The sequence below is a fragment of the Gopherus flavomarginatus genome, chromosome 3 (genome assembly GCF_025201925.1).
Source record: "Gopherus flavomarginatus isolate rGopFla2 chromosome 3, rGopFla2.mat.asm, whole genome shotgun sequence".
Taxonomy (NCBI): domain Eukaryota; kingdom Metazoa; phylum Chordata; order Testudines; family Testudinidae; genus Gopherus; species Gopherus flavomarginatus.
In genome coordinates, this window is record NC_066619.1 from 48,755,909 (window position 1) to 48,782,891 (window position 26,983).

The 26,983-nt window shown below is 44.9% G+C and overlaps 1 protein-coding gene across 1 annotated transcript in view; it reads left to right on the forward strand.

The window, feature by feature from the left end:
* The window catches only part of ANKRD31 (ankyrin repeat domain 31), a 131,907-nt gene that overhangs the window by 55,438 nt on the left and 49,486 nt on the right, over positions 1–26,983 (forward strand). Inside the window, exons 12-15 of the mRNA XM_050944619.1 lie at positions 1,245–1,389; positions 13,396–13,457; positions 14,084–15,644; positions 16,219–16,479. Of these exons, the coding sequence (XP_050800576.1) occupies positions 1,245–1,389; positions 13,396–13,457; positions 14,084–15,644; positions 16,219–16,479 (2,029 nt within the window). The remainder of the gene's footprint in view (positions 1–1,244; positions 1,390–13,395; positions 13,458–14,083; positions 15,645–16,218; positions 16,480–26,983) is intronic.

Sequence of the window (26,983 nt, forward strand, 5' to 3'; positions counted from 1 at the left end):
CTTCACTTTAACCCTGCACTGCAGCGTGTCCCGGTCATGGCCCCTTTCCAGCATAGCCCTTGATATCTGCCCATAGGTATCGTAATTCCTACGGCTGGAGCGCAGCTGGGACTGCACAGCTTCCTCCCCCCAAACACTGATGAGGTCCAGCAACTCGCCATTGCTCCATGCTGGGGCTCGTTTGGCACGTGGAGGCATGGTCACCTGGAAAGATTCACTGATTGCACTCCACACCTGGCTGAGCAAACAGGAAGGGGATTTTTAAAATTCCTGGGGCATTTAAAGGGCGGGTCACCTGAGGCCAGGGCAGTAGAGTTCAAACTGATGAGCAGAGTGGCTGAACAGGCATTCTGGGATACCTCCGAATACCTCTGGAGGCCAATTACAGCGCTTTTAGTGGCCACACTGGCGGAGCAGCGCTGCATCACCAGCGCTGCAATCGTTATACCCCAGGCAAAGCAGGAGTACAGCCAGCGCTGCAGCCAGGGAGATGCAGCGCTGTATGTGCCTTGCAAGTGTGGATGATGAGTAAGTTGCAGCGCTGTAAACCCACCACCAGCGCTGCAACTCTCCAGTGTAGCCAAGCCCTAAATTCTCCTTCACCATTAGGTGAACAGGGGAGGCAGAGATTGAACTGGGTCAGTGACAGAATTACCTGCAAACTGTGAATTTAAGAAGTGCTCTTCTAGTGACTAGAAGAGGGTGAGACCTAGTCCAAGAACTAAACTGCCTCTTGGATATGCAGAGAGAGAGAGAAACAAAACCCCGATTGTGCTGAAGTGAGGGAGGGAGGAGTAAGTCCCGAAAAGGAAATCATTAAGTTACAAATTTTCTAATACTTAAAAATAATTGTTCTACACACGCTTATTGGATAATGACTAAAATTAGAATTACAATGGCCTTAATCATGACATTAATCTTTTAAAAATAATTTAAGAAATAGCATGTTAACAAGACGCTCTATTATTGGACCTTGATTTTAGAAGGTCAGCTGGTTATTCACTAAAGCAATGAAAATGAAAAAAATAAATGGAATGCTTTGGAACAAACTTGTATTTAGAGGAATGTTCAGGGTGCAATAACTGGTCTTGGTAAATTCCATTGTTGGGAATTTTAAAACTCTAGTGGCATTTTAACACTAGTGGCAGGTATTTCTGTGTATACCACAGAGAAGAATATATGAGGAGAGAGGAGTGGAAAATAAAATATTAGAAGAAAAAGTATCTGAAAAGTTTTACCTCTAGGTGGCAGAGTTACTGCTTTGGTATGGAGCTGATCCGTTATTCAAAAATGAGACGGGAAAGTGTGCCTTTGATGAAGCTACTGACCAGCGTATGAAGAAACTGCTTGAAAGTTCTATAACTAAATCTAGAAGAGGTTCAACATCAGGTAGGAATGAGCTATTCTGGCATATTCATTACTATTAGATAGAGAACAACAGAAATCCCATTGTCACATTTCCTTACTTATAGCCAACACTTCTATGGACTTCGCTCACTTGATATACTAGCACAGTGGTTCTCAACCTTTCTAGACTACTGCACCCCTTTTAGGAGTTGATTTGTCTTGTGTACCCCCAAGGTTCATCTCAATTAAAAACTACTTGCTTACAAAATCAGACATAAAAATACAAAATTATTACTGAAAAATTGCTTACTTTCTCTTTTTTACCATATAATTATAAAATAAATCAAATGGAATATAAATATTGTGCTTACATTTCAGTGTACAGTATATAGATCAGTATAAACAAGTAATTGTATGAAATTTTAGTTTGTAATGACATTGCTAGTGCATTTTATGTCGCCTGTTATAAAACTCGGCAAATATCTAGATGAGTTGATGTACCCCCTGGAAGATATCCCTGGTTGAGAGCCACTGTACTGGTGGACTTGGAGCAAACTCCTCTTGTTGGTTGCCTTCATTAACATGCATGCATGAGATGAAATAAAATGATAAGGTGATCAACTCTGAGCATGTCTTAGTTGTGTATCATTTGTGTCTATTTGAACAGTATATAGACTAAAAATTTTATTAAAGCTAATGTTAAAAAAATTATAAAATGTATAGGCTGAGAAAAGTGTGTCTGTACAGCTGGGTATAGTGTTTAGATTATCCACAAATACAATGTTTGTTTTTAAAGTCATAAGATACATATAGTGCATAATCAGCAATAACCCCAATTTAGGTGAATGAATTTAATAATATAGTTTAAATATTTAGCATCTGTGCATTCGGATACATTACTCATGAAAAAAGTTATACAGAGAGTTGATGGCGGAAAGCAAAATATATCAATGAATGAAGATTGTCCCTCGTAATTGAGAATTTAGGATAGGTTGTCCATTTAGAGAAAAAAAGAATTCATCAGGAAAGTATTTGAGTTACTTTCCCAGCTGTGCTTCTCATCGACACTCCAGTTCATCCTTCCTGGTATTGCCGATGTCCGGTGATATGTTCTATGTAGATGTCCATCAACCACCTGATGACGTCCAACACCATAAATTGCCACATCAGCCGCGCATAGTGTTAACCGACTCCACATTCTCTCAGCACTCACTTGTTATCAGGGTCCCGTGCACTCAGGACTCTGACGATCAGCGTGTGAGTTTGGACCTCATAGACCCTAGTTCTCAGGGCGTCGGCCAGAGAGTGTATTTCTCCAGCTTTTGAGATCGGGCGTCATGGAAAGCTCGGATCCTGTTTTCGAAGGGCACTGTGACATCCACCATGATGATCTTCTTCCTGTCCTCACTGGTGATGAGGATGGCTGGTCGCATTTGGCTGTCAGTTCCGGGGATGGCAGAGTTCGCGGCTACCTTCCCCACAGGTAGAATCATAGAATATTAGGGTTGGAAGAGACCTCAGAAGGTCATCTAGTCCCATCCCCTGCTCAAAGCAAGACCAACATCAACTAAATCATCCTTGCCACGGTTTTGTCAAGCTGGGCCTTAAAACCTCTAAGGATGGAGGTTCCACCACCTCCCTGGGTAACCAATTCCAGTGCTTCACTACACTCCTAGTGAAATAGTGTTTCCTAATATCCAACCTAGACCCCCACTGCAACTTGAGACCATTGCTTCTTGTTCTGTCATCTACCACCACTGAGAACAGCCTAGCTCCATCCTCTTTGGAACCCCCTTCAGTTAGTTGAAGGCGGCTATCAAATCACCCCTCGCTCTTCTCTTCTGTAGACTAAATAAGCCCAGTTCCCTCAGCCTCTCCTCATAAGTCATGTTCCCCAGCCCCCTAATCATTTTTGTTGCCTTCTGCTGGACTCTCTCCAATTTGTCCACATTGCTTCTGTAGTGGGGGGCCCAAAACTGGACGCAGTACTCCAGGTGTGGCCTCACCAGGGCCGAATGGAGGGGAATAATCACTTTCCTTGATCTGCTGGCAGTGCTCCTACTAATACAGCCCAATATGCCGTTGGCCTTCTTGGCAACAAGGGCACACTGCTGACTCATATCCAGCTTCTCATCCACTGTAATCTCCAGGTCCTTTTCTGAAGAACTGCTGCTTAGCCAGTCGGTCCCAAACCTGTAGCGGAGCATGGGATTCTTCCTTCCTAAGTGCAGGACTCTGCACTTGTTCTTTTTGAACCTCATTAGATTTCTTTTGGCCCAGTACTCCAATTTGTCTAGGTCACTCTGGACCCTATCCCTACCCTCCAGCATATCTATCTTTTCCCCCATCTTATTGTCATCTATGAACTTGCTGAGGGTGCAATTAATCCCATCATCCAGATCATTAATAAAGATGTTGAATAAAACCAGCCCCAGGACCAACCCCTGGGGCACTCCGCTTGATACCAGTTGCCAACTAGACATCAAGCCATTGATCACTACCAGTTGAGCCTGACAATCTAGCCAGCTTTCTATCCACTGTGACAAAGCTCTGAGCCTGTATTGGTAGGTCCCGCGCTTCCTGGCAGATATCGTGGCCTCAAAAGCTCGCTGAGGCCCTCAGTTTGACCTCCCTTTCCCAGTGTGGTGGCTTACTGAGCTATTTTCATCACAGGCCAGTATGGGAGGTAGGAAGGTGGAATACCCACAGTCTCTGTTGCTTCTTAGAGCTCCATAGGCACCATTTGGTCTCTTGCCTGGACCAAAGTCTGTTTTCCCTTTCAAAGGGATCTCTGTAGATCATGCGAGGGGGAAGAGAGGAACCTGGACCCGCCCTCTACTCCGGGTTCCAGACCAGGTACCCTAATGATAGCAGCTGTTAGTGGCTTCCCTCCTCCACTGACACTGCTTTGATTCCCTGGTCCACTTCCCCATGCTCCCCTTTTCCAAGCTTCACCCTTATCTCAGGGCTCAGTAATCCTTCCTCTCCTCCAGCTCCTTTCACCTGGGCTCCTCTTGAGAGAACTGGAAAGGAGAGCTTTTAAAGCAGTATAAGTGGGACCTTAATTGGCTGCATCTGTCTCCATTAGCCTAACAGCCTTAACTGACCCTTTGTCAGTTAATTGAGGTCAGGTGCTGGGATTAGCCTAACGACCTTAACTGGTTAAATTGGCATCAGGTGTCTTGATTGGCCTGGAGCCCTTGTATCCAGGGAACAGGGACCTGCTCATTCTAAGGCTGATATACCTGCCTTCCACTACCCTCTTATATCCTTCTGGCCTGAGTCTGTCACACCACCTTATAGTCCATTCATCCAATCCATACTTTTTTAACTTGCTGGCAAGAATACTGTGGAAGACCGTGTCAAAAGCTTTGTTAAAGTCAAGATATATCACATCCACCACTTTCCCCATATCCACAGAGTCAGTTATCTCATCATAGAAGGCAATCAGGTTGGTCAGGCATGACTTGCCCTTGGTGAATCCATGTTGACTGTTCCTGATCACCTTCCTCTCCTCCAAGTGCTTCAGAATGGATTCCTTGAGGACCTGCTCCATGATTTTGCCAGGGACTGAGGTGAAGCTGACCAATCTGTAGTTCCCCAGGTTCTCTTTCTTCCCTTTTTAAAATATGGGCACTATATTTTCCTTTTTCCAATCGTCTGGGACTTTCCCCAATCAAAATGGAAACATTTTATTCATGTACAATGGCTCCTTTATTTTTTCCCATGACTAACAGCTGGAAATGCGTCCTTCAGCATGTCATCAACACCAGAAAGAAGACTTTCACTGATTAGAAGGAGGAGAAAGGGAATGCGTGAGGACATGTTCACCGAGAGAATGAACGCCTCTGGGACAGCTGACACAAAGCTGAGAGTGTGGAGGATTTCACTGTCTGAAAAATTAGACATGGACATAGAGAGCAGGAAAGCTTCCAGTGAGCAGGAGCGTGCAGCACAGGATAAGATGCTTTGGATTATGAGGGACCAAGCACACATGTTGAGGCATCTGGTTGAACTGCAGGAACAGAAGCAGAAGGGTAGAGTCCCTCTGAAAACCCTGGTAGACAGCCAGCCAGCATTGCCTGGCACAGAATCACCGTCCTTCAAGCGTTCCATGAGGCGTGGGTGAAAAGTTCATTATCCCTTTCACTTAACTCAGGGGGAGGGTACAACAAACAGAAGGTGCCTATTCACAGACCTTTGATGGTCTGGAATGCGGTGTTTTGTTACACAGCTGAAAATGTTTCTCCCGTTTCAAGTTTACAACCCCTTTTCCCCAAAGTTACCTTTTTTTCTGTTCTCCCTCTTTACTTATGTTTGTTAAATAAAGTAAATGGATTCAAGAAATAAATGTTCTTTATTGAGTAGAAGCAGTGGGCTTGGGCAGGGCGGGATGTTGGCTTTACAGGAACAGTGATACAATGCAGGTGAAGGTTTAGGAAAAGCAAAATGCGGACAAGCAGCTCACATTACTGTGATCCATTATTGAAATGGATTTTCAAAGCCTTGAAGATATGCAGTGCCTCTTGCTGTACTCTTCTTATTGCTCTGGTGTCTGGCTGCTCAAAAATGACTGCCACGCGATCTGTCTCAGGTGCCCGCCCCTGCAGAAAAATTTCCCCCTTTTTTCACAGATATTATGGAGCACACAGCAGGCAGCTATAACCATGGGAGTCTCTTCACTAAGGTCAAACCTTGTTAGTAAACTTCTCCAGTACCCTTTCAAATGACCAAAGACACATTCAACCACCATTCTGCACTTGCTCAGCCTACAGTTGAGTTGTTCATTACTATTGTCCAGATAGCCAGTGTATGGCTTCATGAGCCATGGGAGCAAGGGATAGGCTGGGTCCCCCAGGATAGCTATAGGCATCTCAATGTTGTCAATGTTCATTTAGTGGTCTGGAAAGAAAGTCCCAGATTGCAGCTTTTTGAACAGACCCGAGTTCCTAAAGATACAAACGTCATGAACCTTTCCCAACCATGCTACGTTGATGTCGGTGAAACACCCCCTGTGATCCACCAGCGCTTGCAACACCATTGAAAAGTATCCCTTTCTGTTTATGTACTCTTTGGCAAAGTGGTCTGGTGCCAAGATGGTGATATGCATGCCATCTGTCGCTCCACCACAGTTAGGGAACCCCATTGTGGCAAAACCATGCACTATGTCCTACACATTTCCCAGACTCACTACTGTTTGTAGCAGAAGTCGATTAATGGCCCTGCACACTTGGAGCACAGCAGCTCCCATGGTTGATTTACCTACTACAAATTGATTCCACACTGACAGGTAACTGTCTGGCATTGCAAACTTCCAAAAGCAATTACCACTCACTTCCCCACTGTCAAAGCAGATCTCATTTTTGTGTTGCTGAACTGCAGGGCAGGGGAAAGTTCTGCACAAAGTTCCTAGAAATGCCTTCCACATTTGAAAGTTCTGTAGCCACAGCTCATAATCCCATTCCTGCCAAACGATGCGGTCCCGCCAGTCAGTGCTGGTTTCACAGGACCAGAAATGGTGCTCAACAGAGTGCAACTGCTCTGTGACTGCCAGCAGTAACTGTGAATTGTTTTTTTCAGTGGCTTGCAGCAGGGCTGCTTGCAGGACATTGTTATGTTCTGCATGGTGGACCCTACTTCGGATCTGGAAATACTGCAGGAGAAGCTCAAGGTGTTTGAGATGCTCACAGCAAGAGTGCACAACTGAGTAGACTCCATGCTTCTGGGGTTATGGCGTACACACGGCCATATTAAGGCGCGAAAACCACTGGGTTGTTTGCCGTTGATACGAGGAAGGGAGCACAGTGCATCATGGAATGCTGTAACAGAGTGGTCACCCACTCCTGACCTGAAGGGCTTGAAATCAGCCCTGGGACAGGGCTGAGGCTGCGTGAGGGCTGCTGCTAGGGAGAGCAGCAAGCCTCGGCTGATTGGGGAAACAGCCACAGCTGGGGCCATGCCCCAATCAGACCATAGCTGGCCTTATAAAGGCCAGGGAGGCCAGGAGCTGGAAGGACTCTCCCTCTAGCTCTTGAGGGAGAAGGGCCTAGCTGCCTGAGAGCTGACAAAGGTACCTAGAGTGGAGCAGGGCTGGGGAGAGGCTAGAGGAGCTCAAGAGCTCCAGCTTGGAGAACCCCCAGGCTGCATGCCTTGATAAGGGCCAAGACAGGTACTGGGGCTACAGAGGGGTACCCTGGGGTAGGCAAAGGCAGCAGGTCCAAACCCCACTTGCCAATGATGAGTGGCCTTTACAGACTGCAGTCTGCCCCAGTGAACAAGGGCTAGATGGTGACTGGCAGTAGCCACTGAGGCGAGGTGGGGAAAGGGGTTTGGGGGTTCCCCGAGGAGGGTCTATGGGGGTACTGCCAGGGGGCAGCACCCAACGTAAAGGGGCACCAGGGTCTGGGAGGGACACGGCGGCCAGCGGCAAGTGGAACATCAGCCTAAAGAAGGGGCTTCGGAGCTGAAAAAGCTAATTCCCTGGACAACCAGCAGGAGGCGCCGCACCAGTGAGTCGTCACCCTGCTACAGATGCCAATGCAATGTTCCCATTCTCCTCTGTGACATTGTTTTGGTCCCATGAGGCACTGCACAAACTTCCCAAAACACATTGCGGCAAGTTGCACTTTGGGATAGCTACCCACAATGCACTGCTTTGTGCATCAATGCAGGCACTGCTAGTGAGGACGCACTCCATCGAGACAATGAGCATAGTGTGTGGCTATGCACAATTGACTTAATTTGGAGGTTCGAGGTTGAATTAGATAAAGTCGACTTAATTTTGTAGTGTAGACAAACACAGACAGAGACAATGGTGATACAGGAGAGGTCTCATAAACTCTTTGACATCCTGACCGCCAGGATTGCTGCATCAATCACGTGCAGATTCACCCAGTGCTGCAGGAATTTAGATTCTCTGAGGACTTGTGAGTGTCTGATGAGCCAGAGTCTCTGATATTAATGAGTACTGAATATCTCTTGGTACCAAGGTCTGCAAGATCTCTCAAACGTTATGTTTTTTCTGGTACTCCCTGTTCACTGGTAGTGTCAGCACCAGGTGAAGATCCTTCCTCCCCTCCAATAGGATAGTATAAATAATAAAACCCTACACAGCAACATAGACACCTTGACCTCATTGTGCACAAAGGTTTCTCCTCTGTGACACTCCAGTTTAGAATGGCAAATTATCAGGCTATGACGATGCAGAGTTACTCCTGTGCTAGGCTCCAGCCAATCCACAAGCCAGAAACTCAAGAGTCTGTCCTTCATATCAACCTGTGGGGGATCACAGGCCTCAAACCATGGCCCACAGATCTTCAGGCAGAGTCCAGGCCATGACCACCACCCAGCAGCTCACCTAACTAACCAGGGAATTAGCTTGCAGAGGGTCCCACCCCCAAAGCTCCCAATTGGGGGAAAAGTCCAGCTCCCCAATTGGCTGAGGTACTCTATATAAAGCAGGAAGAGCCAACAGGAAGTTGTCCAAGCAACTTTAGGAATCCCTGGTTGGCTGCTACTATAGACCTCTTGTGCTTATCTGACTCCTGAGCCTGATTCCCTGCTGGTTCCTATCCCAGACTCCTGTCTACTCCCAGTTCCTGCTGTCCTGCCCTAAGTCACGTTCCTGCTTCTCCGCATTAACTTCCATTGGTGTCTCCAGCTCTGACCTTTGGCTTGGTACCTGACACTGTTTTCAGTTTTGACCTCTGGCTCCAGCCACTAGGCTTGACTCTGGCTACAACCACTATGCCCAAATGGTGCTTCGACCATTAAGCCTGCCCCTGCTGTTCCCCTAGTCATTGCACAACCTCCCAGAGTTACAAGCAGTCAGAAATGCCTGCATTCACTTCCTCTCTTAGAGGACAAGCCATCAAAATCATGACTTCCAATGTGGCCTGCATGTTCTACATAAATCGTCAGGGAGGGATGAAATCCCTTTCTTTTTCTGCCAAAGCAATAAAGCTGCAGAACAGGTACAATCACATTCTCAGTTCAGCCTTTTACCTTCCAGACATACAGAACTCCATGGCTGATGATCTGACAAGACATTTCTCCTTGGATTATGAGTGGGAGCTGAACCTCAAATCCTCAAACAGATATTCCTGACTTGGGGGTTCCAGAAGTGGACCTATTTGCGACTGCCGCCAACAGAAAATGTAAGAAGTTCTGTTTGAGAAGAGATTTGGGTCTTCAACTCTTAGGAGACACCTTCCTCTTTCCTTGGGCCTTCTTTATGCATATCTGCTGACACCACTGGTTCTGAGGGCACTGAACAAGATCAAACAAGACAGAGCCATTCTAGTTGCACCAGCTTGGCTGAGACAGGTCTGGTACGCTTACATGATTCATCTTGCTTTTTTCCAATGCTGGAGCTTCCAACCATTTTCCATCTGCTGTCCCAGGACTCTGGTCAGTCTCTCCACCCCAAAATGACCATCCTCCAACTGACAGTGTGGCTCCTTGATAGTTCTTGGGCATAGAGGTTTCCAGTTCAGCAGAGGTAAAACAGATCCTATTAAAAGCAGAAAGAACTCTACTAGAAATACTTACCTTCGGAAATGGAAACAATTTCACCATTGGTGTACCCAGCATCAGTTTTCATCTGTTCATACTTCCCTCTCTGGGGTTCTTGATTACCTGTTGGATTTAAAGAAGTCAGGTCTTTCTGAGAGTACTGTCAGACTTCATTAGGTGATTGTTACAGCCTTTCATTCCCCTGTGCAAGGATTTTCAGTCTTCGCTCATCCCATGACAAGAAGATTCGTCAAGGGATTGAGTAATCTTTTCCTGCAAATTAGACTATGAGGTTTGAACTTCGTCCTTTTTTGTCTTATTAAATCTCCATTTGAGCCATTAGCTAACTGTTGTCTGCTGTATTTATCTGAGAAAACAGCATTCTTAGTAGCTATCATTTCTACCCACAGGACTGGAGAACTAGGAAGGTTAATGGGTAGTCCTCTCTTCATGATTTTCTTCAAGGATAAAAAGATATTGCCGTGCCAACATCCCAAGTTCATATTTAAAATATCCTCCAATTTCCACATTAATCAAGCTATCTGCCTTCCTGTGTACTTTTCAAAGCCTCGCCACCCTATAGGGGAAGCTGCCCTCCATTAGCTTTGGACAGAACTAAACCATTCAGAAACTCTCCCTCACTGTTTACTTCAGTTGCAGACAGATCCAAAGGATCTTCATTTTCCACCCAAAGACTTTCGAAGTGGGCTTCCCGTTATATTCTTGTTCATCATCAAACTGCTAATATTTAGCCCTTTTCAAGAGTAATGACCCATTCAGCAATCTCCCAAGCTGTCTCTATGGCTGTGAATTTTTTTTCCAAATACTGAAATTTTCAGTGTACACTTTTTCCAAACACTACATGCTGATAAATGACACTAGATCAGATGCGACTGTTGCTATTGCAGTTCTTTCTTCAGTGTTGGATCCAGTTCCAAAGCCCCCTCAGCCTTCAGGTGATACTGCTTGGAAGTCAGCTGAAGTGGAGCACCCACAGGGATGCTACTCAAAGAAGGAGGAGAGGTTACTCTGCTTGTGCAATATGACATACCAGGGTACAGTCCAGACCAGTAGGGGGCTGTGTTACCCCTGCTCTGCAACCATGGGTGCCTTAGTGAAGTAGCTCCCACCTGGACCACTCACAAACAGCCTTCTGGCATGCAAGTCACACCCTGAGTGTCTGTGTGTAACTGCAGCCTACCAGTCACACTTGGGTTACATTCTGTCTCTCACCAGCCTTGGTTATACTGCAGGGTGACCGAACATAGAAATACATTTCTGTACTGCCCAATCTCTCTTAGACAGTACAAAAATTTTAAATCTGTTATTCCTTTAAGGGAATAATATGCCAGTTATTATCTCAAATAGTTATTCAGACCCTTCAATTTAAATACACTGGGTTAGATAAAACAGTAAAACATGTTTATTAACTATGAAGAGAGATTTTAAGTGAATACAAGTAATGAGGCATAAAAGTCAGAAATGGTTACAAGAAAAATAAAGATAAGATGTTTACTAATGTCTAACCTAACAAACTATATTAGATTCAAGCAAAATTTTTTACCATATGCTTCACCAGATTACTGCCAAAAGTTTCAGGTTAGGACCCCTCTCCCAGAGTCCAACATCTGCTTCCTTTTTCTCTTCATGTGTAATGAATGTGATAGGCAGGGAGAAAGAGAGAGGGATATCTTGGGATGTTTGTCTCTCCTTTTTATAGTTTCAGTCCCCCTCTTGAAAAATATTTCCAGATGGACACTAGGAGACAAAGAATCTATGTGGAAGGATGTTCCCTGCTGTTTTTCCCCACCTTTTTGAACTTCCTTTGTCTTTCCTTCCTGCTTGATGACTCTGTTTACTGCTTAAATGCAAATTAAGCAGAGCACACATTTCTTTGTTTAGGACAGACCTGTTTGCTAGCCATCTGTTGAGCAGAGCTGTGGGGTTTGGAACATGTGTTAATAACACCATCCAGGGGAATCTTATAACTTCATATACAATATTACCACACATATTTCAGCAGGACAATACTGATCAGCAAATTATGAGTTTTCAAATGATACCTTACAAGGCAGCTTTGTACTTTATACAAAGATTATTACAGTAGTGTGTAGAGTGTGAATACAGGGGTGTATTCTGCCACATGCAGTAACTGGAATTCTCTGAGATGTATGTCCCTACAGGTGCTCTAATACCCATCCTCCTTCCCCTCTGCTTTGGAGTTCTGTCTTATAGGACTTCATGGTAGAGAAGGAACTGAGGCCATTTTGCCCATGCAACTCTATATATCCTTGGTACAGGGCATGAGGATATCCAGAGCACATGCATGGGCTGAACAGGCATTACTACAGAAAATCTCAGCTCTATGACTCATGGAGTGCAACCACACCTGAAGTGGAGCACCCATAGGGACACCCATCTTGAAGAACTCCAGTTACTGCACTAGGTGAGTAACCTCTCATTCTGTGTCTCAGTCAGGTATTGACTTTCAGTGTAGAATATCTTAGTGCAAAGTTTCATGATGCTTGTGGGCCATGGAGATGTGGTCGTCACCATGAAAATTCTTCAGTTACTTGAACTTTATTGAAACCAGTTTCATAGCCAATAAGTAGTCACTGTTATGTGGTTTGAATTTCAAATTTTTTGAACACATGAGAATTTTTACACTCTCTCTGTTTTCTGTATAAAGAATTCCTTCTTTACATTTTTCTGTCCTGTTGTATGACTAATTAGTAACCGATAGAAGGTGAATGTGTGTCTTTTATTCCTCTCCTGATTAACTTTGCATATGCCTTAGGAGAAAGCTCCCAGCTCTAGAAGGACCGTTTTTAACTGTTGATAAAGCTATAAATACTGGAATGTAAGATCACAGTGGTTATATGCTATGATTTTAGTGCCTGATTTATTTACATAAATATCTAGAGCCAGATCCTGGCCCCTATTCCAGCCCACTTATGCCACTCTGGCAACACAATGGGGTGGTCAGAAAGCTAATTTAAACAACCAGCCAGCAATTAAAACTGATTCAGAGGCAATCCCTGGCAGGTGTAGAGCTGATGAGTTGCCTTTTACACCATCCCATTTCCTTCCTCTGCCCAGTGTACAAAGCATGCTGGGAGTGGAAGGGGCATGACTTGAGCAACTTGTGAACCAGCTATCACTGGCTTCAGAATGGCCTCTAAAGGGCCAGTGCAGCATGTGTAACTTAGAGAAGCCTTGTGGCTACTCTTAAATTTCACTGAGGGTCAGACAGGCTACCAACCTCCTCAGGAATTAGGACGCTTAAAGCCACATTTACTCCTTCTTCTCCTCAACTGTACCAAGCAGACTTCTGGTACAACTGGAGATCTGAGCTTATGAATTTAATGTCTAACTTTTTTGATCTTTATCTGTTTTTTTGTTTTTTCCAGATAGCAAATAGCTATTAGGTTTCACTACAAGCTAGACTCTGAGCATAGGATGCTGTGCCTGTAAAACAGAGAATTGTAATTTTCTTTTGATATTGATCCTTTCAATCTCTCATTTCCCTTTCAGCTAAAAAGGATGTAGAGAGTACATTAAATGCTCAAAGAATAAATGACACACACCAGCATCAGGTAACTTTTTTTTTTAAGGAACAATCATTGTCATTTGGTGGTGAACAGTCATGCATTTGCTATTCTACAATAAAGTATAGTAGAAAGGTAGAGCATTTCTGAAATGCTCTTCAGAAACAGTACATACTAAACATTTCATGACTAAAAATATTTTTAGCATATAATGAGGTGTGGCAAGACCTTTCTTCTTACTTGCTATAATTTTATGTGTTATGGTAAATGTGTAATTTACCTTGGTAGAGACTATCATTCTCAGAAATACTGTATTGGAATATAAGTGTTTTCATTTTTTCTCTGTTTAACTTACATCCTAAAACACTGTTTTATATTTTATTGATGATAAGCATTCACTGAAGAGAGTATCATAAATACAAAAATAGACCCTTTATTTGGAAAACATGTTTTTGATAGTGTTATTGATGCTTTCAATATTTAGTTTAGTTTTTGTTGTGTTTCTGCTCCAAGCAGATCACCAGATGTGAAATAATCACTAAGACAAGTCCAGTTGAGTTCTACCATATTTTGTGACTTGTATCATTGACTATACAGTTGAAGCAGCAACCTAGAATGAAATATTACAAAGCAATCTACCAGAAAATTAAATCAATCGTGTTTTGTTTTTGTAGTTGGAAGTACATTCAGAGAGCACAGTTCACAGTTCAGGTGTTCATAATAATAATAAATCAAAGCAAGGATCTGTCAACTTTGAACAAAGTAGCAAAGAGAATTCAATAAGAAATGCCAAAGGTTCCATCTCCAGAGTTTTTGAGGATCAAAGATTGTTGAATGAAAAAAACTCAGAAGATGCAAGACTGGTTCCAACACAGACAAAGAAATCAGTAGGGACTGTAAAAAAGATTGTATCTATCGAGAATGTCAGTGAGTACAGGACAATTGTGTCTCCTTCAGATACATCTAGAGACAAAACAAGAAGCAGAAGCCACAAAACATATGACCCTCATGTTGGACATAACACTGGGTTCACGGTTAATACCTCTTTCTCAAAAAGAATAACTAGGTCCTCTGTACATCATAATTATAGTTCAGATAATATTTGTGAAGTAGGGGAAAAGCCCAGCATACCCAAACAGGCAGAAATGCAAAAAGAACATGACTTCTGTAATAGTGATACTCCAGTTTCAAAAGAAAGGGAGAAGACTTGTGGAAGCAACAACAAACCTTCAATAATAATGACAGACCAGGTAACTAGTTTACTGTGCACTGAATCCTCAATTCCTGTAGTAAAAGCATCTACAGAGCAGTCTGAGAATGTTGAGTTAACAGAACTTGATTCTCACTCAGTACTTTCTTTGTGTAAAGAAATCAGTGTGCCTCTTGTGACTGCAGAGCAATGTTTTATGAATCGGGATAATGAACACCATTGTCTTAACCACAATAAAGATGGTAGCATGGGTGACAAGAGTCTGACTGCAGCTAAGAGAATAAGTAGTATCCACTTTGTTGAAGAAAATATCATTTACAATGAGAATAATAGACCATCAGACCAATTTCTTTTTTTGGAAAACTCCAAAGATCAAATTAACTTTGATATCGAAAGAGACAGAATTAATGACGAGGAACAAAGTTTAAAACACTCTTTACCTCTTTTTGAAGATATTTCTTTACAGGGAAACCGGCTAGAATCAGAAAGCCTAACTACACTTTCACCACAGGGAACTGTAAACCTCACTGATTCAGGCTATACAGTCCTATCTGAACAGTGTATTGATAATGAGAATCAAAACATTTATAAAAATGTCTCTAAAGATGTAGATAACTGTACTGTACAAACACTTCAAACAAGTACAGAAATACTTTCATTGCATCAATTTTCAGCAGCTGTTAATAGAGCTAGTGATTCTGAAAGTCCTGAGAATTTTAGCATCAGTGTGCTAAGGCCTTTTGCTCATCAAACAGATGAGGGAATGAGGATGATGCTAAGCACAGAAGGAAGCACTGGAAGATGCTGCACTGAGAAAATTGAAGGTGAAATGAATTCAGAGATTAACACATCTGCAGCTTTACAGCTACATGAAAAAGCAGCATTTCAAGTGAAAAGAAAGAGACAGGACCTTCAGGAAATCAGCTTAGGCACAGATTTGTATTCCATTAGTTGTATGAACAAGAATTCACTTCATCCCTCTCAGCTGACCCAAGAAACAGAGCAGGAAACTTCCCAAAAATCAGGTGAAAAGTTTTATTTTTTATACAATTTTAGGAATTCTTTGTAGGCATGTTGTAGTTTGTAACAGATCTTTTAGAGTAGTGCAATATGTGCAGCATATACAGTAGCATACACAAATGGCAATGCATGAATTGCATTCCAGAAATATTGCCAGGTGTGCAAAATTAATTGATTGGACATTTTTGCAGCCGAGCCCCTGGTAGTTATTTTGTTACTATCAAAATATAACTATAATATTGATATTGATTAAAGTAATGAAAATGAAGGAATTCTTAAGCACTCTTTGTTAAAGAATTTTTCTTTAAAGTGAAATCAGACTAAAACACTACATTTTCACAGAACAATTTTTGAATCCTTATTGATTCAATTTTTACAGTTTTCATTGTATAGTGAACAAAATGTTCATAATGCAAAAATATTTCCAAAGATTTAGATAATTATATCATAGAAGTACTTTGCTTATGCTACATAAACACTTTGATATTAATTTTCTTCAATCAGTTAATAGAGCTAATGTTTCTGAAAGTCATGAGAGTCATGGCACAGATATTTTAAGTCCTTTTGTTCAACAAACAGATGAGGGAATGACTGCTGAGAGAAGTGGAGAGCAAAGCACTGGAAAATGTTGCATTGAGAAAAGTGAAGCAGAAAGAACTGCAAAGAATAATACTCCTATAACGTTACCATTACTTGAAACAGAAACAATCCAAACTAAAAGAATAAGACAAGACCTTCAGGAGACCAGACAAAACACAGATTTATGTGCCAATAACAGTAATTCACCTAATCTATCACAATTCACTCAGGCAGCAGAACAGGAAATGTCTGAGAAATCAGGTGAGTTGTTAATAATATTTTATAAAGAAACGTTTATTTTTCAAGATTTATAAGAAGGAGACTTTTGGTAATTTATAATGAGTGATTTAGAAAAATAAGCATAGTGTATGAAGCATATATCCTGCCCAACAAATGCCAAATATGTGAACCACTGTCAGGGCTTCTAAATGTATTGATAGTTATTATGTAGCTATTGGAGAGTAGGCACTTAAATGATTAATATTTTTACTGACAAAGCTACAAGAATGAACAAAGTTTCAAGCACTTTTTCACAGTGTTGGTGCTTACTTCTTTACAGGGAAAAAAGCTGACTTAAAGGGTTTGTTTACATTTTCAGTGACATGTACAGTAAAGACACTGCATGCCAGCTGAGCTAGCACAGGGCTAGCATAGAATCTCGGACAAGGATTCATCTGTCTTCTTTGGATGGTTGAAGTTATCTTTGTGGGCACACTTGATGGTCTTGCAGGTTGGGTTGAGCAGCAGTTTTGTCCTGTTCAGCTCTCCATTCCACTTAACCACTCGGATAGCCACAGAGGTGTTCTGCAGCTTTTAGACTGAGAACATGATAACAGCTGTATGCATATACTATATCCTCTTCTCTCTGGTGGTCACAGCCTACTCCTCTTCATCCACCTCCAGCTGTGTAGAATGCTGCCTGGTCCTCTTGACTCTGGTGGTTATAAACTGTCAGTCCTTTCTGATTTCCACTCTCACTGATTCCCTGATCACCAGTTCCTTTCTTTCTTGAATCTGAGATGCTGATGCTTCCTGAATCTGGTTCCCCAAGTACTCCTCAGCTTCTCTGATGCTCTGCAATGTCAGTACTTGTTCTTCAAACCATTAATCTTTTCCTTCATCACAGCCATAAACTTACTCTTTATAGACAGTAAGTCCATTCTGTCTTCAGGCAGGAAAGAAGACATGGCATATCCACTGCAGATCACAGTAACTATTCCATCACTGGCCATTACTGTAACGAATGTAGAACTGTACCTAGAAAGAAAGCTTCTCACCCTGCCTTCAGCAAACTCTTCCCCAAATCCCTGTTTGCCACTCTTGTTTGATCTGTATTATGAGATATGTATGTGGATGTAAGCAGAGTGAGAATGAGCTCTTCCCTGATATCTGGTGGTGAGCTGTGGAAAAGGACTTCAGGGGCTGATCTCATTTGCAAGGACAGTAGAACTGTATTTGGCATTTTATGACAGAGGGACTTGTCCTCACCTATGTAGCACTCACTAGGCAAGGGACATGGGTTTCAAACTCCAGTGGATTGAGAGAGGCTGGGGACAGGTATCTGTGCCTGGTAGTGCCCTTCTGAGTGCCCAAAACACCACTTTTATCCCTCCTCTCTCCAGTGTGCAATAACAGAGCTAGTTTTGACTCCATTTGGAGTCTTGTTACATGCTACAGAGCTGAAATCACTGATACCTCGGTCTAAGCATTAGACCTACTTTGGGCTAGCGGTGCACTGGCACTGAGGCTCCCCTTCTACTAGCTAAAATCACTGAGAGCTGATGTCACTAAAGAGCTGAGATTGCTGAGAGCTATGTTAAGTGTGGGGGTGGGGGTGGGGCTGAAGACAAGTTGGTGAGCGGCTAGCAGAACAGCTAGTGGAGAGGAGCGGATAGCGAAGAGCTGTGGCGTGGCGAGCGGAGCGGATGGCAGGGCAGGTGGCAGAGAGAGGCAGCTGGAAGTGAAGACTGCAGCAGAGCCCCATGGAGAGGCTTGGCAATCAACTCGAGCAGCGGAGCATGTGAGAGTGGGGGAAGCTGGGAGGTAAACTCTGCAGAAGAACGTCTGCACTCTGGGGGCTGCGCTGACCAAGGTCAGAACCTGTGGGTGGGATGACTGTTGGGTTGCTGGACTTAAGACCCTGAGGGGAAAAGGACACTGCCAAACTTAGTTGCAGGTGGGTCTTTTGCTCATGATTTGTGTTATGAATCCTGTTTGTGGTGTTTCCCCAACATAATGCCTCATTGTTTCCCTCCTTTATCAAAAGGCTTTTGCTACACTCAGACTCCGTGCTTGCGAGAGGGGAAGTATTGCCTGGTAGAGGCACCCGGGGAGTGGTGGTGATATGTAATTGTCCCAGGTCACTAGGCGGGGCTTGAGCCAGTTTTGCATTGTGTTATTGAAACGGCACCCCTAGATACTGAACCCAGCCCTTGTTGCTGCCAACTCTGACGGGCAGGAGAGTTACATGTATATACTTGTATGTATATTATTTTGTTCTCCCATTCTGTATTTCCAGTTGTAGTGGGAAAACTTTATCAAAACCATGTATTTTGCTGTGTAATTTCCTCTGGAAGATCATTTCACAGCTCAGCTCTTTCTACCCCTGCCTCCATCCCCGCCTCCATCCCCAGTTGAGAATACTATCTCCAGAAAACATTTTATTCATCCAGTATTTTGTTAGCTGCATGGACCCATAGGAAAGCAGCTGTTTTGATGAATCATGGAAGGAGATGCCATCACTGAGGTAGCTGAAGGCACTAAAAACTGGGCCCATGGCTTCCAGCTGTGAGCAGAAGTGGATTGCAAACTACTAAAAGGACTAATATATATGAGTGATGCTTCTTGGCTTGCTCTTCTTCCTCTTTTATCAACTCTGTTATCCATCATGGATGGCTGTTTTTTTCCTTATCTTATCTCTTTCACACCCCGGTAGACTTTCTGACCCTTTCTGTTCCTGAAAAGAAACCTTTTGTTCTTACATTGTCATATATGCAGTGGTCAATATGAGTATCTGCTTCACCCATCTACAGTACATCACTCATTTGGCCCTACCTATTCCTTTTCGGCTTACATAGAACTAACTGAAAATTGCTAAACTCTCTTCCTACAGTTTGGTCTGTCACCAGAGTCACACATTTCCCACTGTGACAGACCCAAACCACTGGGGTACAGGAGTCTGGTAGAGGGCAAATATACTGGTCACTGGATGAGTAGTCGTCTGTTCCCTGAGTGACCAGAGCAGGGGCTGCGCTAGAGTAATCAGGAACCTGCTAGAACCAATTAAGGCAGACAGGCTAATTAGAACACCTGCAGCCAATCAAGGCAGGCTAGTCAGGGCACCTGGGTTTAAAAAGGAGCTCACTCCAGTCAGGCGAGGGGGAGCCAGAGGAGAGGAAGTGCATGTGGGGAACTGGGAGCAAGAGGCACAAGGAGCTGAGAGTGAGAGGGTGTGCTGCTGGAGGACTAAGGAGTACAAGTGTTATCAGACACCAGGAGGAAGGTCCTGTGGTGAGGCTGAAGAAGATGTTTGGAGGAGGCCACGGGGAAGTAGCCCAGGGAGTTGTAGCTGTCATGCAGCTGTTACAGGAGGTACTATAGACAGCTGCAATCCACAGGGCCCTGGGCTGGAACCCGGAATGGAGGGCAGGCCCGGGTTCCCCCCAAACCTCCCAACTCCTGATCAGACACAGGAGGAGTTGACCCAGACTGTGGGGAAGATCACTGAGGTGAGCAAATCTGCCAATAAGGACAGGACCCACCAAGGTAGAGGAGGAACTTTGTCACAAGTGGTGTCAGAAGTGTGCACAGCACGGCAGAAGAAGGAGGGTGATTAAAAAAAAAAAAAAGGTAGAGAGGTTTTTTTTTTTTTTCACCACAATGGATGACTTAGTACGGGCATTGATACAAGCTACGGCGGCCCAGCAGGAGGCTACCCATGTCCAGCTAGCTGCCCAACAGGAGGCAGTGCGGCTGCAGCAAGAGATTAATCACCTGCTGATGGACCAAGTTATGTTGCGGGAACTGGTAAACCAGATAAAGACCCTTACAGAGCTGAACCATGGCCATGATGAGACGCAGATCATACGGGCCAGCCATTGGCTGCAGAAAATGATGCGAGAGGATGGTGTAGAGGCATACTTTCTGGCCTTTGAGAGGACAGCCCTTCGGGAGGCCTGGCCTTGAGATCAGTGGTCTGGCATCCTTGCCCCATTCCTGTGTGGGGTGGCCCAGAAGGCTTACTATGATCTGCCTGAAGAGGCTGCAGCAGACTACCCCCAGCTGAAAGCAGAGATTCTGGCCAGATCTGGGGTAACGACCGCAGTGCGGGCCCAGCGGTATCATGAGCAGAGGTACCAAGAAAACAAAACCCTGCGGTCCCAATTGTCTGACCTCATCCATCTCGCACAAAAATGGTTGCGAACGGAGTCCCGGAGTCTGGAAGAGATACTAGAGGTTCTGGTCATCGACCAATACATGAGGGGACTACTGCCAGACCTTCGTGCCTGGGTAAGCCAGAACGAACCCTCCACCTATGATGAAGTTGTTGCATTGGTAGAGAGGCGAAGGACAGCGAGGGAGCTGACCCGACCAGTTAAGGAAGAGGCACCCCGGGTTAAACTCGCAGCACCAAGCCCTAGAGCTCAGGTGACTAGACCACCAGGAGGGCCCAGGTGGAAAAAGAGAGGGGCTGAAGGTTCACCAGAAGCCACAAAGAGTCGGAGCACTGAGGGAGAAGAGGATCATTATGTTAGATTGCCCAAACCAAGAGACTGGTGAATGCCTAGGGCTCCATACAGATCTTATGCCTGCAGGGAGTGGGGACATATAGCTGCACAATGTCCCAATGCTGAGGAGCCGATGCAGTGTAACCTGGGGAACTGGGCAGACCCATGCTCCCTAATCCACCTTGTGGGGGTCTCACTAACCCCACATATGTACACCAGACCAGTAAAGCTAAATGGGGTAGAGACCACGGCACTGGTTGATTCGCGGAGTGCTATCACGCTTGTCTCGGGGAAGCTTGTGAAGTGTAGTCAGCTGCTGTGGACTAAGCGTACAGGGATAACATGCGTCTATGGGACAGTTGGTTATTACCCCACCATCCCAGTAAAACTCGAGATTCAGGGGAACACTACTGAGGTGGCAGCAGGTGTAGCCCTAAACTCCCATACCCGGTGCTTACAGGGAGGGACTTCCCAGGGTTTGGAAACTTACTCCCAGTAGGAGGATTGGAGGAAAAGGGGAACCCTGAAGTTAGTGAGGCCTCCACAGTAGACTGTCAACCTCCAGTCTTCTCTGAAATATCCCCAGATTTATTTTCCATTCCCAGACAGGGTAGAAAGTCAAAAAGGGAAAGGAGGACAGCTAAGGCCTTGGGAACCCGAATACTGACTCAAAGCCAGAGGGTCACTCTTGTAGGTAGGCAGATTCGAGCAGCTGAAAAGGAGGCCACCCAGGAGGGAGAAGCACCTGAGTCTGACCCCCACCCTAATGCTTCTGAACCAGTAGAGGCAACAGAGACTGGGCCCCTAGATCTTGGGCAGATTAGCCACGGGAAAGGAAATTTTGGATGGGACCAGGCCAAAGACCCAAGGTACGACAACATTACGAAGGAGGTACTGGAATAGATGGGGTCCCCGTGGAAGGGAAAATCCAGGGACCAAGACCCTACTTCATAATGAAGAAGAATCTCTTATACCGGGTTGCACCAGTACAGGGGCAGAAGGTACAGCAGATCCTAGTACCTCAAAAATACCAGAACGCTGTATTAAGTCTTGCTCATAGTCATCTTTTTGGGAGGCATTTGGGGATAGAGAAGACCCTGGCACGAGTCCTACGACGGTTCTTCTGGCCTGGAGTACATGAAGGATTGCAGAGGTACTGTGCGTCCTGCCCGAAGTGTCAGCTGCACAGTCCCCATCCCCACCTGAGGACACCTTTAGTACCCCTTCCCATCACAGAGGTCCCCTTTGAGCGAATAGCCATGGACCTACTGGGACCCCTGCAGAAGACGGCTCGGGGCCACCAAGATATACTTGTTGTTTTGGAGTATGCTACTCGCTACCCAGAAGCCATCTCCCTGCGGAACACAGCCTCTAAAATGATAGCCAAAGAACTGGTGGGAATCTTTCCCTGAATGGGGCTACCAAAGGAGATATTAACAGACCAAGGAACCCCATTTATGTCAAAGCTAATGAAGGACCTCTGTATGCTGCTCCATGTACATACCCTGAAAACTACAGTCTACCATCCACAGACTGATGGGTTGGTAGAAAGGTTTAACTGAACCCTCAAGGCTATGATAAAGAAGGTGGTAAGTCGGGACGGGAAGGATTGGGACACCCTACTACCCTACCTTATGTTCGCTATCCGGGAGGTACCTCAGGCCTCAACTGGGATTTCTCCCTTCGAGTTATTATACGGGCGTCACCCTCGTGGCATACTAGACATCGCCAAAGAGATCTGGAAAGAAGAATCTAATGAGGGGAGAAATGTAATAGAACATGTAACAAAGATGCGAAACTGGATAGCCCGTGTCACCCCTATTGTATGGGAACATTTGGAAAAGGCACAGGAGGCCCAGAGAACCTATTACAATCGCCGGGCAAAAGTCTGACAGTTCCAACCAGGGGATCGGGTGATGGTGTTGGTACCCATGGCAGAAAGCAAGCTTCTGGCCCAATGGCAGGGGCCCTATGAGGTGGTTGAACCTGTGGGGTAAGTAACCTACAAGATGTGGCAGTCAGGACACTGAAAACAAGAACAGATTTATCACATCAACCTTCTGAAACCCTGGCATGCACAAAAGGCATGCATAACTGTCCAAAAAGACCTAACCCAGGAAAACAAGCCTTCCAAACAGGTGAGAGTGTCTCCTGATTTAACACCAGACCAAAAGAATGAGGTGTCCAAGATGATCCTCCGGAATCAAGATGTGTTCTCGACAAAACCAGGTCGAACAACTGAGACATATCACCACATCGTCACGAACCCTGGGGCCAGAATAACGAGGCCCTATCGAGTGCCAGCGGCCAAAAGGGAGGAAATAAAAACAGAAGTAAAAAAAATGCTGGAGTTGGGGATCATCGAAGAATCCCACAGTCAGTGGTCCAGCCCAATCGTGCTGGTGCCCAAATCTGATGGCACCACAAGGTTTTGCAACGACTTCTGGTGACTTAACAAAGTATCCCCGTTCGACGCGTACCCCATACCTCGCATAGATGAACTAGTGGACCGTCTGGGTAGTGCCTGGTACTTGACTACTCTAGACTTGACAAAGGGGTACTGGCAGATTTCCCTTGCGGAAGACGCAAAGGAAAAGACTGCATTGTCTACACCAGAGGGTCTTTTTCAATATACTGTTCTCCCTTTTGGACTATATGGGGCCCCAGTTACTTTCCAGCATCTCATGGACAAGGTATTATGCCCTCATAACAGTTATGCTGCTGCCTACTTGGACGATGTGGTCATTCATACCCCAGACTGGGAAACTCACCTAGAGAAGGTGGAGGCAGTCCTTGATACCTTCAGGCGAGCTGGCCTTACAGCAAACCCTGCCAAGTGCACTGTAGGGTTTACGGAGGCCAAATATCTTGGCTACATTGTGGGAAAAGGTCTGGTAAAACCCCAAGTGAACAAGTTGGAGGCCATCCAAAATTGGCCCCGACCACCCGCAGGAAACAAGTCTGGGCATTCCTAGGTGTAGTGGGGTATTACCGACGATTTATCCCCCACTTTGCCACAAGGGCAAGCCCCCTGACAGACCTAGTAAAAGCCCGTGGACCTGATCTGGTAAGATGGTCTGACACAGCAGAGGAAGCATTCACAGACCTAAGGACTGCCCTCTGCAGTAACTCTGTACTGATAGCCCCTGATCACCAAGGAATTTATCCTGCAGACAGATGCATCGGAAGTAGGGTTAGGGGCTGTTCTATCACAGATGGTCGGGGAGGAGGAACACCCAATTCTCTACTTCAGTAGGAAACTCCTTCCGAGGAAACAAAAATATGCAGTGGTGGAGAGAGAGTCCCTCGCCATAAAATGGGCCATGGAAGCATTGTGCTACTACTTGCTCGGGTGCAGATTTGTCCTCGTGACCGACCATGCCCCTCTTCAATGGATGCAGTGGAACAAGGCGAAGAACACAAGGGTAACCAGGTGGTTCTTATCCCTCCAACCTTTCCAGTTCCATGTGCAACACAGAGCAGGGAGCCATCACGGCAATGCCGATGGCTTGTCACATGTGCACTGTCTGGCATCCCAAGCTGCCCAACCCCTTGGTGTTGAGCAGTGGGGAGGGATATGTGACAGACCCAAACCAGTGGGGTACAGGAGTCTAGTAGAGGGCAAATATACTGGTCACTGGATGAGTAGTTTTCTGTTCCCTGAGTGACCAGAGCAGAGGCTCCACTAGAGTAATCAGGAACCTGCTAGAACCAATTAAGGCAGACAGGCTAATTAGAACACTTGCAGCCAATCAAGGCAGGCTAATCAGGGCACCTGGGTTTAAAAAGGAGCTCACTCTGGTCAGGCAGAGGGGAGCCAGAGAAGAGGAATTGCATGTGAGGAGCTGGGAGCAAGAGGCACAAGGAGCTGAGAGTGAGAGCGTGTGCTGCTGGAGGACTAAGGAATACAAGTGCTATCAGACACCAGGAGGAAGATCTTGTGGTGAGGCTAAAGAAGGTGTTTGGAGGAGGCCATGGGGAAGTAAAAGCAGCAAAGAATCCTGTGGCACCTTATAGACTAACAGACGTTTTGGAGCATGAGCTTTCGTGGGTGAATACCCACTTCCTCAGATGCATGTAATGGAAATATCCAGGGGCAGGTATATATATGTGTGCTAGCAAGCAAGCTAGAGATAACGAGGTCAGTTCAATCAGGGAGGATGAGGCCCTGTTCTAGCAGTTGAGGTGTGAAAACCAAGAGAGGAGAAACTGGTTCTGTAATTGGCAAGCCATTCACAGTCTTTGTTCAATCCTGAGCTGATGGTGTCAAATTTGCATCTGCAAATTTGACACCATCAGCTCAGGATTGAACAAAGACTGTGAATGGCTTGCCAATTACAGAACCAGTTTCTCCTCTCTTGGTTTTCACACCTCAACTGCTAGAACAGGGCCTCATCCTCCCTGATTGAACTGACCTCGTTATCTCTAGCTTGCTTGCTAGCACACATATATATACCTGCCCCTGGATATTTCCATTACATGCATCTGAGGAAGTGGGTATTCACCCACGAAAGCTCATGCTCCAAAACGTCTGTTAGTCTATAAGGTGCCACAGGATTCTTTGCTGCTTTTACAGATCCAGACTAACACGGCTACCCTCTGATACTTGACACCATGGGGAAGTAGCCCAGGGAGTTGTAGCTGTCATGCAGCTGTTACAGGCGGCACTATAGACAGCTGCAATCCACAGAGCCCTGGGCTGGAACCCGGAATGGAGGGCAGGCCCGCGTTCCCCCCAAACCTCCCAACTCCTGATCAGACACAGAAGGAGTTGACCCAGACTGTAGGGAAGACAGTGAGCAAATCTGCCAATAAGCGCAGGACCCACCAAGGTAGAGGAGGAACTTTTTCACGCCACTAAACAGTTAACAGGTCAGTGCTGAGGTTTTGAATATTTGTTTAAAGTGTGGATACCACCCAGTTGCATATTTGATTTTTAATTCTGCTTTTTATGTTTGATGGGATTTTGATACTGAGTCACACACAAAAAATTTACATAAAAACAAACAAAAAATCATCCAATAAATTGGATGCTGTATTTGCCAAGTTCCTGTCCTTTCCCACTCACAACCCACCTGAGGATGCACTCCAGAGAGAACCATTGTTCTTAGAGTAATCTAATGGTTCCTCATTGTGCTGCTGCAAATATTTTTTAGCAAACAAAGACTGTTGTGCATGACAACTTTACTGGAAAACTTTGCTATTATTTGTGTTCATTTGCAGCCAATTGCTAAGAGTCATTAGCTTAATGGGCTGTTGGTTGTTGGGTTGTTTTTTTCTTTTTGGTCTTTGTCTCTAAAGACTCCCTTGGACATCCTCCTGTCCCAGGAGCTTAAGGAAGAAGCAGGAACTGGAGAACAGATGATTGATTTGGGATTTCAAAGCCAGAAGCTTTTAGGCTAAAATATAGTACATTATCTCAAAGAAAACAAAGGGTTGAGTTGAAGGGGGTACATGATGATACAAGCTGCCATTGTGCGCTCCGGAATCTCAGCTTTCATTTTGAAAAAGTAATTCCCCTGCCTTTAAGGCTGCAAAGATAATGTGAATCAAGTGCAGCTGATGCAATGATATGTACCTGAGTTTTCAAAGAGCGAGAAACAATAGCAGAGAGAGATGTATGTATTGTCCCTATCCATCTCTAAGGGGTGTTAACTCAGATACTCAGTAATGATCATTTAAATGTCAGTATTGCTAATTTTCTGTGAGTTACAGCTCATTTTGGCACCATGAGCAAGTGGCACTTAAGAGAATACCACAAGAGAATACTTTTTTTTTCCTGTATCAAGGAGACTAGCTCTAGGAATTTAGGGAACTGAGGATTAACTGAGGAAAAGCAAAAATTGAAATGATCAGCAGAGCCCCTGGATCTAGTTGGACCCATTGTAGAGGGAACCAAACTCAAGGAGTCCAGCAGAGTAAACATTGTGAAGGGGTTCAAACTATGGCAATCTACTGTGACTAACATCTAATTTTGGCATCTCAGATGGGCAAAGCTTATTTTCTGGAGAGAGCTTGGAAGGGAGGTTTAGGTTGGA